At 34.3% G+C, this 11,858-nt stretch overlaps 1 protein-coding gene across 4 annotated transcripts; it reads right to left on the reverse strand.

Annotated features, from left to right (window-relative positions):
* Window positions 1–2,709: 2,709 nt before the first annotated feature.
* Window positions 2,710–5,435, reverse strand: LOC111917059 (uncharacterized). Of its 4 annotated transcripts, none has more exons than XM_023912714.3 (2): window positions 4,069–5,435; window positions 2,710–3,156 (listed from the first exon to the last, which is right to left on the reverse strand). In XM_023912714.3, the coding sequence occupies exon 1, from the start codon at window positions 5,081–5,083 to the stop codon at window positions 4,070–4,072; it is 1,014 nt and encodes a 337-aa protein (XP_023768482.1). In that variant the 5' UTR covers window positions 5,084–5,435; the 3' UTR covers window positions 2,710–3,156; window position 4,069. The 4 variants fall into 4 exon arrangements, with proteins under 4 accessions (XP_023768482.1, XP_023768480.1, XP_023768483.1 ...); XM_023912712.3 differs by lacking the exon at window positions 2,710–3,156 and adding an exon at window positions 3,255–3,878; XM_023912715.3 differs by lacking the exon at window positions 2,710–3,156 and adding an exon at window positions 3,255–3,922.
* Window positions 5,436–11,858: the final 6,423 nt, after the last annotated feature.

Genomic DNA, 11,858 nt, shown 5'->3' on the forward strand with positions numbered 1-11,858 from the left:
TATATATATATATATATATATATATATATATATATATGTGTGTGTGTGTGTGTGTGTGTATAATGAGAGTGATTATTTATATACGAATATAGCAACAATAGGTGGTGACGGAGATGATGGTTTTTGGTGGTGGTTGGTTGTGGAGGTGGTGGTGATGGTTGGTGGCGGTAGTGGTGATGGAGGGAGGTAGTATATTCATATATGAATACACATATATTTATATTCAATTATTCATATATGAATATTACTCAACCTCCGTCGGCCCGGTACGCCAAAACATTTTACGGGAAAAACAAATGATTGGCTAAGAATGATTCCTCCATTCTTAACCTTTTTTATTTTCTGAATTGAACTTTTATATATATATATATATATATATATATATATATATATATATATATATATATATATATATATATTGAAACACCTTCATTAAAGGATTGTATATCATATTTACCGATGATGTTATTAAAAATTTAAATTTCACAATCTCATTCTATAGATTACAGGCTGTTAATTTCTTTTAAAATGTGCAAAATTTTAGGTGCATAATGTATTCAAGTTAATTTAAGTCTGTGGAAATCAGTAATTTTGGTAATTTGGTAATCAATATTTAGTAATTTTCATAATCATTTTGTTAATTTCGTTAATCAATTAGCTATTTCTCAGGAAATGTCTAACATAACGACACGTGACATTTGATGACGTGGAGTAATACAGAAGCAACATATCAATGCAAGGAACTATATATATATATATATATATATATATATATATATAGAGAGAGAGAGAGAGAGAGAGAGAGAGAGAGAGGTAGGTTCAAATGTTTCTCACATCTATTGTGTGCTAGAATACACCAATAAGAATTTAGTAAACATTAAATGTATATTAAATGATATTCATAGTTATAATTTTTTTATGGAAACTAATTAAATTCGTCATTAATATCAACAATAATATTATTTCAGAATGAATTCGTATCTAGAAGAATAAGAGTGTATTCTAGTAGAACGAGAGTATATTCTAATAGAATACACTCTCATTCTTCACATTTCATACAACTTTATTGTATTTTAAATGAGAGGGTCCTGAAAGAACGTTATTAATAACATAAAACCTAGATACGAATTCATTCTGAAAGAATTTTATTGCTGACAATAATGACGAATTTAATTAGTTCTACAAAAAGAAAATTATAAATATGGATATCATTTAATATACATATAATTATGGAAATCATTTAATATGTATGTTTATTTAATTAAATAATTATTTAATTTTACTAAATTTCTATTGGTATATTCTAGCACACAATAAATATAAGAAACAAGTTAACCTAGCCCTATATATATATATATATATATATATATATATATATATATATATATATATATATATATATATATATATATATATACACTTTTAAAAAAACATTTTAATATATCCAAAAATATATTTATACTTAAACCATATAAATAAGAAAAAAATCCGTATATAAATAAAAGGGATTACATTAAAAAAAATATAATTATAATGTTTAATTAAATATTTTTTCATATATTAATACATTTTTTCTGTAACATATATATATATATATATATATATATATATATATATATATATATATATATATATATATATATTAAAGGTAAAAATGTAAAAGATTTATCAACTTGAGGGTGCTTTTGTGAATTTTATTTAATGAAAATGTATGATAGCAATTAACAAACACACATAAAAAAAACTACAAAATTCATATTTTAATGCCCTAAAAAGTGATATTGGGGTAAAACCATTTATTTTAGAAAAACTTAATTGGTTTTCAAGGCAATAGCCTAAAAATATTGCCTAATTCAAACCCTATAAGTGTAATGGAGAAATAACATTAGACCTGACAATGAGACAAGTTTGTATCGAATCGACCTTGATCCAAACTTGTTTAACAAATTACAAAATGCAATCCAAACCCGCTCCGTAACTTGTATGGTTTTGAATAATCAAAATCATACCCTTCTCCACCGAAACAACAGATATCCAAACCCGCCCCATAACGCCTAAGTTTTTTGAATAATCAAACAAAAATGTTTATTTAGAAAATGCATTACATACTCGAAGACTTTCGATTGGAATTAAAGTCATTATTGTAGTAACTTCCGATTGATTTTTGAATGTGGAATGCGGTGATAGAGAGTAGTAATTGCAAACTTTCTTCAGGTTGATAATAACTTTATTGATTTATAAATGAAATTAGTAGTTGCTTGATGAAATATTAATGAAATGATACTCTGATTCTTGTTAAAAGACTATTTAGAAGTTGACTCCTCTAGTCCTATGTAAAAATAGTTTGGTATTTGGCTTTTTTTTTTCCTTTTGGACTTTCAATTAGAATTATAATTAAACTTTAGATATAATAAAATATAAACGTATAATTCTAAAATTTATACGGGACATGTTATAAATGAATCGGATCGGTGATGATCCATACCTGACCCTTTTAATAAAAGGGTAAGCGAGTACAGATCGTTAACAAGTAAATGAATAAAAAAAAACTATGTTCCAAACTCATATACTTTTTAAGGGTTTGGATCGTATCAAGGTCAAAACGCGCTTCATTGTCAGACCTAAATAACATACCGACTATGTTTTAAACGTGCAAGTTTGATTTTTTATATGAATTGAAGAGTTACATATAGTAACAACCATGAATAATTGTTCATATTTTAATCATTAATTTATATTACCCCAGATATTTCATACAATACTTATTTGTTTTACAAGACAGCGAAATTTATATCACCCCAGATATTTCATACAATACTTATTTGTTTCACAAGACAGCGTCATACTTTTATGAAGATTCTACGCAGAGAATTCTGTATAAAAATTCCCTGAAAAGAACTTGTACTTGCAGAACATAAACATTGATATGAAGAACATATGCATATGAGTCTTGCTGTTCAATCTTCACTCTTGAAGGACCAGAAAAATCCTATTGTCACAGTCGAATGATTCCAAATACAATGATTGCTCGTGTACATCAAGCTATTCAAATTCAATTTTCCTACTGTTTGCGTCAAATCGATTATGACTAGTACTTCATCGTGATTTCAAATCATAGAAGACTCCTATGATCTCACTTTGATTTTTACTATTGTACTGTTACAACAAGCATGCAGAAATATATTAAAATTATATGTATATTGTTAATTACTGATTTCATGCTTAAAAGTTAAAATGGAGTTAGTGTGACAGCATTGATTTTCATCATTGAATTTAATTGCAATTTGACTTTTCCTCTTAAAAGTATTTGACTATGAACAAAGCACTCAATGGATGTTGAGAATCACTATTGGAGTTGACTTGCGTCATTCAATCCACTGGCTTTTGATGTCATCATAGCTTCACTACTATACAAGGTCTTTTCATCATTTCCCAAATTTTGGGCCATTTTTGAGTGTTACAAACTTCTGGTCTAACTTCATTTACCTATAAGGTGGTGCCACCGAAACTGCACTCCCTTCGTTGCCACGTAAACGCCACGTCAATTTTACCACAAAAGTGCGGTTCTTTGCCACACCCAAGGAGTGGTGCCACACTTTATTTTAAAAAAAAATTAATTTAAATAAAAACTTTAATTTCTCCCCAACCAATCACAAGCTAGTCAAATTATTCCCACCCAATGACAAGCTGCGGTCATTTTTTGCCGCACTGCGGTTCGAACCGCACTCAAACCGCACCCTGGGGGCGGTTGGGGGCGGTGTTCGCTGCTTATGTGGCAAAACCGCGCTCCCTCTACCGCACCACTCCCTATCAATACTCTACACCTATATGTTCTTCTTGTCCATGGCTTTGTCTCATCTTCTATATTTGCTTCATTACTGATTTCCAATTCACCAAGACGATGTTAAGTCTTTATATGTAACTGTTTCTTCGATGTTAAAAGGAATATGTAGATGGATAAGTTTCATGATTAAACATTAACATGCATTTATAAATAGATAGATAAATACAAGTTTAATGAACATATGTACCAGTATGACAGAAACATTGAATTGTGGTTTAGTTTACCTCAACAGATTTCATTTCCTCTATGCTCTTGTCTATTCTTTGTAATCTTCATTTCCTCTTTTAAAATTCCATAGCTTCCATCATCTTGCAAACTCATATCAAACACTTCTGAATTTGAAGCAGAGTGTTCTGTTCTACCATTTCCCCTCTTTCTATCTTTTCTCCAAATACTCCCACTATCTTTCTGATTGACTCCATCTCGACCCGAATCCAACCCTGTACGAATTCTCCTTCTACTATCCTTTTTCGTGGATTTCGCATTTGCGTTTGTTGAACTCTCGTCATGCCCATTTCTGAGAATCAAACCCGAATCATCATCCGGAAAGGGATACCCAATACCTGTATTGTTTTTCTCAAATTTCCTGGATTTCTCATTATGTTCATCTCTATGAACCAAATCGGGTTCTTCAGGCGAATACCCATCAGTGATTCTTCCGTATGGTTTGATGCTATGAACAACCCCTTTTGGGAAAAACCTAGCGGAAGGAATACCATCTACAGTTTCAAACAACTGGGGTCCATCTTTCTCGGACCATAAATCGAACCCACCCGGTTTCTGAAACCGGTCAGCCAAAACCTTCAATTGCTCATCGGCGCTAGTGGAGAACAACTTCGGGGCTTTCTCTACGACTTCCCACGGCCGTTCGAGCTCCGAAATGGCGGCGCTTAGCTCAGCCCTTTTTCGCATTTCGTAAACCTGGCGTTCACGGGCGAGCCGAGCTCGGAGGAGTTGTTTGGCCTTCTTTGCTTGCATCCGTTTCCACTGCCACTTGGAAACGCCGCCGGGGAATGTTCTTGGACCTCCGCCCATGCGAATTGTCGTTGATGGGGGTGGTTTAGCAATTGAGAGACGAGAGAAACTGGATGTGAGGAATAAGTGGGTGGGGTCAGACACAATCTGGGATGAGAAGGATAAGAGGGATGACGCAGGTGTATTGATTGATAGATGCATCTGAAGAATCGGCGGCGACATGGCAGCGGAAGGTCTCCGAAGAGAGAACAGCCGGATTTCCATTTTCTAGGATTGAGATAAAAGAATTATGGTCCAGAATTTGCAACATATGGTCCCCATACTCTTGTCTGATTGATGATAATGATCCCTTCGGTTGCAACAATTTTCAATGGAATAACGGGTAACAGAGTTACAAGAGTAAACCACATAAATGGTCATGGATGTTCACAAAAGATCATAGGTTTAATCTTTAAGGTTGAGGGGAGGGGTGTTGAGCTCATCAAGTTCCACCTCAACTCCATTAAGGAAGAAAGGGGGAAGAAGGGAGGAAGAAAAAGAGAGGGGATGGGTTGTCGAGTAGAGGAGAAGAAAAGGGTGAAGAAGAAGTCAAAGAGGAGAGAACTTGGCAGTCAGTCGCCAAATTAGGCTTCTGAACTTGGCATGGCGAGTACACGAAGCAGTGTTCACCGAGTCCACATCAGCAAAAGTCAATCCTCTGTCGAGCAGCTCCGTCCAGTATAAATCTTTTGTTTTAACACGAATGATATGTGGTTTCAATTTATTACATTGTTGGTCCATAACCCATCTAAATCATATATTGCACTCTTTTTAATAGATTCTGACATTTTTTCTATACATTTCTCATATTTATATGGATATTAAAAAAGAGGGTACACCAAATCTTACCCCACTTTCTTTTTAACCTTCATAAGAGTCATCACAAAAACATTATCGTCATCGCCATCTGGTTTTGTACTCTTAAAAACCCCTCGTTTAAAACTTCATCACTGGTCACCATGATAGTAATCATATATGAAAGTCAAGCAATATAGGAAGATATTTCTTCTTTCAAATCCTCCAAATATCTTGTAAAACACATGATGTCCTGCATCTCACAATGAATTTATCCAAACATACTCATACATTTTTATTTTAAATGGGTGTACACCCAAAAAGGAAAAAACAAAAGGATATAAAATGTTTATTTTTGCATTTACATAATAATTGTATATTAAAACTTGAATCGATTTGTGTTTCTCTCTCATTATTTCATAGTCATTAGGTATGTATCTCCAAACCATCACATTCAAACCTTCAATTGACTTTATAATCTTCTTTATTTTCATTTCTATATACTTCTGTTTCATATTTCTTCGTGCCAATGGAACTTTTAGTGTGTGTTTGTGTGTATCATGTAAATATATGTGATTAGTTCCCAACTTTCTTTGCAATATATCCATCACCGATAAGGAAGAATGTGACCCATGGTGTTGGTGTCACTGGTAACTAAGACTATTGACTTCCTTCTTACAATCATCATTAATAAGTCCTATTCATAAGTATACTCCTTTCATTTAATATATGAATAGCATTACATTCATTTAACTATATATTCATTAAAAATACATGATATGCATTATATAAATATTAATGGATCAAAACTTAAAACGTTTATTAAACCATCAAAACGTATTTATATAATAGTATCCTTAGCCACCGAGAAAGCGGATGACTGTAAATAGAAAACAAGATAACAATTAAATTCAAACTAAGATGAACGAGGAGATAGAAGCCGATAAGGACTCTCAAATTCCTTTACTCCTCTCAAGTTGGAGCATGTAAGTTTTGAATGTCCAACTTATTCAGCGAGAAATGAAGACGTTGTGATCCCAATGCCTTTGTAAATAAGTCAACAGCTTGATGTGTGGTGTGTATGTGCATATGATGAATATCTTTTGATTCAACATGCTCACAAACAAAGTAGCAATTCGTCTCTACATGCTTGGTTCTTTCATGAAACATACGATTGTTAGCGATATGTCTCGTTGCTTAATTGTCAAAAAATAAAGGTGTAGGCCAAATAGGAGATGCTTCCAGATCATTCAACAGCCACCATAACCATAATGTGTTCACTAACTGAAATCAACATGGCTCCATATTCTGCTTATGTGGAAGAACGTGAAACTACAAACTGCTTTTTGGTCTTCCAAGAGATGGGAGCACCATCAAGAGTGAGTAAATACCTGGTACATGACCGTCTGGTGTAAGAACATCCTAGCCAGTCTGTATCACAACAAGTAGCAAGATTCATCCCTCCAACTTTTGGTAAAAAAATGTCTTGGCCTGGTGTTGATTTCAAGTAACGTAAAATCCCGTTTGTTGGGTCCATCTGTGTTTTCAGTGGATCCGAAAAGAACTGGCTCAAAATATTTATTGAATATGCTAAGTTGGCCCTAGTGGCTTGTAAATAAAGAAGTCTTCCCCTGAGTCGTCGATATTGACTACCATCAACATGAGGAATGTCCTTGCTTTCATCGATCTTTAAATTATGCTCCATTAGGAAATTTCAAGGATGAAAACCTTACATTCTGCTATCTTAAATTATATCTAAGTTATAGTTTCGTTAACTCAAGACTAGACCATATGATGTTCGAGCCGCCTCACTGCCCAGAAAATACTTCAACGGGCCCAAATCCTTGATGCTAAACATTTTATCTAGATAGGCTTTAGTTGCTTGTATCTTAGACGCATCATTCTCAACGAGTACAACATCATCCACATAAATGAGAGAAGCAATGAAACTTCCTTGTTGCTTACAAGTAAAAAGTGAATGATATGCATACGATTGCCTAAAACTGATCTTGAGTGTAACACTCGGTTTCAGGTATGTTACCTTTTAGTCCTTGGGTCATGGTTTTTATTACAAAAGAGGTACCTTCGCACGTAGGGTGTACATATACATACGCTTAGCATACATTGGTGAATTGATTGTAGGCTTGAACCACGTACGAGGGGATGACAAAGATGTACGTGGGGCATACGTAGCCAAAAGCAAAACCCTAAATCTTCGGGAATGAACACTATTTAAGCACATTTATAACTTTTAGACCCTCACCATTATCAACCTCTACACCTCTAAATGTTCCTAAAACCTTAGTTTGCTTCGGAGTGTGATCTTTGAGCTTAAAAGTGACTTTAGTGACCCTATTTGGTGTGTTTGCAAGAAGAACTTGGTGTACAAACCTTGGACATGGTTGAGCTTCAAGATCCTGTATTTACATCATCTTAGGAGGGTTTTAGAGGTATAAAGTTCATACCTTGCCTATCCTTTGCTTAGATCTACTTCTTTATCTTGTTATGGTCCTTTTTGGTCCCTTTAGGTTGGTCTTGAGGAGTTAAGACGATTTGAGATGTTAAATCTTGTAGATCTTGATGTTTGGTGGGCTCCTTAAGCTTAAAGTTGAAAACTTTTAGTGTTTGTGACCCCCCATGCAAGTATTAAGTCGTTCATTAAGCTCTTTTGAGCTCTAGGCCCTCATTAAGCCATGCATGCACGTAAAGTTGGCAACTTTATGTGATAAACCACTTCAAGGAGGTCAGATATGAGTTTTGGGCTAATGTCTTAATCGATTAAAAGCCAAAAAGGGAAGTTGGTCACTCAGGGGGAATACGTTGGCGCACAAGCTTGTACGCACCGTGTATAATCCCTTAAGCGTGTACGCATAGCGTACAAACTGAGTACGACCCGCTTACTTGATGGGTTTTGAGCAAAACAAACAATCTTGATGTGTGTATGCAACCCTAATTTGTAGGATCTAGGTTTTATCTAATTGAACATACAAGTATTGAACACAAAAGAAGAAATCCTAGGAGCTACCTACTATTTTCTAAATTCATATTAAGAGATAGTAGACATACCTTTAATTGTTATGTAGTAATAAAATGTAGATCCAAGAGTTCTTGAAGCTTGAAAGACCTTTGGTAGCAAGCACCACAACTGTCGCGCCTCTAACGGTTCACAAACAAACCTAGCAACCAAGGAAAACTATAGAGATAGAGAGAGAGAGGAGAAGCCTAAATTTCTTCCAAGGCACTTAGAAGGAAGACTTGGCCAAAATCCAACCCTAATGAAGGTTTATATAGGTGTTAGGAAGGTATTGGATAAGGCAGATATATCAAAGATAATCCTAATCCTTTAACTTCCTCCCTAAGGCATCCAAGGCACCCTTAGAGCCCAAGGAAACCCTAATGAAACTCTAGATTTCGTTCCCCCCTCTTTAGGGAAGTTCTAGAATTGCCCAATGCTCAAATATTGAATATTGTCACCTTTAGTCCCTACACTTTTAATTAATTCCTTTAACCCCAAAATTAATTCCAAATTAATTTCTGATTAAATATTAATTAAACAATATGATTTCTAATTAATATATCAATTCCAAAATAAATTAATAAATCATTTATTTTGATTTATAATTAATTTATTAACCAAGTAATAAATTAATAAATCATTCTTCTCTCTCTAATAATCATCCTATTCAATTTCAGGTTTGAAGGCAGCCCAAAAGGATTGTGCTACTATCAATTCATGTTTATACCAATTATAGTTATGAGCTTAAACCTAATCCAACAGTCTCCCACTTAGATAGGTCTAATAACTATAGCTGCTAGTATAACTACCAAATTGATCAGCAAATTGTAACTACCAAAAGTCGTTGTCGAACTCTAATCCAGTCAGTGATGTGTCCTTCGATAAGTGATCAAATATTCCTCCGTTCTACAAGATATCGTATGGACAAGAGACATGAATTATAATCAATCTCTCTGTCCAAGATTTTTGATTTATGACGACTGATATCAGACTACTAATTGAACACATCAATTGAGTCCAGGCTTGGCCAAGCACTTTAGATGTCATCATCAAATCACCGAAGGCCCCACATATATCACTTTTCCCCATTAGGGCAAAAGGAACGGATAAATTTCGAATTATATGATTGCACTATTTAGTCATCAAATCACGTACAACAATATGTTTTATAACATCAAGTTACTGATGCGTTTACGTATTATCAATGCACAACTAACTCGTAAACAACTCATATATCTCCGTTTCAAGAATATAAGATATTATCGTCTCAAAATTATTCGTGATAAAATCCATGAAGTAATTCTATGAGCATGGGCTTATCTAATACTTTAATCCCCATTTCAAAAGTACTCATGAATACTGCATCAAACCATTAATATGTCTAACCCCTTAGACAATCTACAGTCTGATTCATGATAATATTAATTCACCACTAACTGTCACACCCCCGAACAGTCAGGAAAACAACGGCGGAAACGTCCGGGGGCGGGAGACGTCATGCGTAGTATCACAACCATTGTACATAGTAAGCATAGTAAACACAACCATTACATTACATAAGAATATTTACATTAGTTTGAAAGCGAAATACATAATTTATATACATCAGTATAAAAAAAAAAGTAAAGACGAGACTTCTATATGTTCCGCCTTCTCCAAAAGTAAGTGAGATACCTGTCTAACGTGAACCTGAGAATACAAGCAGTTTTAGAAATATCAACATAAAGTTGGTGAGTTCATAAGCGGTTGATTTCTGGTGAAAGAAAATGTTCCTTTGATTTTATGAAAAGTGGTTTCCCAAGAAAATCCCATATTTTCTTATAAAAGAAGTTTGGTTATCCATTTGTTAAACAACCTGTTTATGAAAAGTTAAGTTATCCTAGGAAAAACCTATATTTTCCTTAAAAGCTAATGGTTGGTTATCGATCCGGAAATAATGTGTACAAGTATCTACCATAATTGAATCGTTAGATGAAGTTTCCTTGAAAACTCTGTTACTCTCAAGGAGATACATTAGTTTTAATACACACATAAAACTAATAAGTAGGTAGTGAACTAATTCCTAAGGGTATTGCTGATACCCTCAAGTAATCAAAATAGTTATTAATTTGAGGTTAGTTCAGTAGGTTCATTATTACTAAAAGTATATCTCCATTATCTAAGTTGCGAGTTCCATAACCATACAATAAACTAGATATGGCACGTAACGGGGCCAGTATCATTTTATGACTTTGTCACCCGTAGACCTGTCGGTCCCACTGTACCTAGCAGCGAGGTGCGGGGTAGTCAGTCTCGTATAGATCTATACACAATAGTCACGTTCTCCCTCCAGGAGATTCTGGTTACAGGGTTAGTCCTACACTCACGTATTCCGGTGGAGTGTTACCAAGGACGTGTCTCCAATCTTAAGAATAATGAATTTACAAGTAATAATATGGAAAATCCCGTTTATGATTGGCATGAATCCTTTGTAAAATATAAAATATAACATTTTATAATGAGATTCACAATTTTCCTTGTTTTAGTTTTGAAAACTAACTCTACAAGTTAATTTCTTAATCGGTTGGTAAAACGGTTTTCTGTGTTAAAAGCATATTGAACATGTAAATATTTCATACGAAATATTAGGTTTTGAGTACAAGTTCCCTTGTACTTTTGCTTGTATTCCCCCCTGAAAACATGAAAAACTCGGAAAAAGGTGTAGGGGTATGAACTCACCTGCAGTGAGTGGAATGGATGGACGTGTCGGGTAGGATGCTAGGTGTCAATTGAGGACTTGAACACACGCGAGGATCCTATGTAACATGAAGTGATACATAATTGTATCTAATTAGTTATTTAATCACTAATTAAGTAAGTAAATACACTCTAATGCGTTAAAACACTTTATTTCAAGTGTTAGGGGTGATACGGGTTGCATCTAAGGAGTGTATGGCCTCATTATGGAGTTTACTCTTCAAGTGGTGGCCTTAGGGGTGTTTACGGTTGAGGGACAATATCCCCATGAGTTTACGGCTGTAAACTCATAGGAATGATGGGTTTGGGTGCTCAAAGGTCTTAAACTACTCAAGGACTTATGCTAGACTTGAATCAAGGGCTATGGAAGTTATTGGGGCTTGAAATGGCCCTTATTTGGAGTTTATGGTTTTTGAATGCTTCCTTGGTGAGTTTCCGGTCGTAAACACATGA

Source organism: Lactuca sativa, chromosome 8 (genome assembly GCF_002870075.4).
Source record: "Lactuca sativa cultivar Salinas chromosome 8, Lsat_Salinas_v11, whole genome shotgun sequence".
In the NCBI taxonomy this organism is placed as follows: Eukaryota; Viridiplantae; Streptophyta; class Magnoliopsida; order Asterales; family Asteraceae; genus Lactuca; species Lactuca sativa.

Coding starts and splice junctions, on each gene's coding strand:
- LOC111917059 (XM_023912714.3), bottom strand. CDS start 5,083: ATGGAAATCCGGCTGTTCTCTCTTCGGAGACCTTCCGCTGCCATGTCG.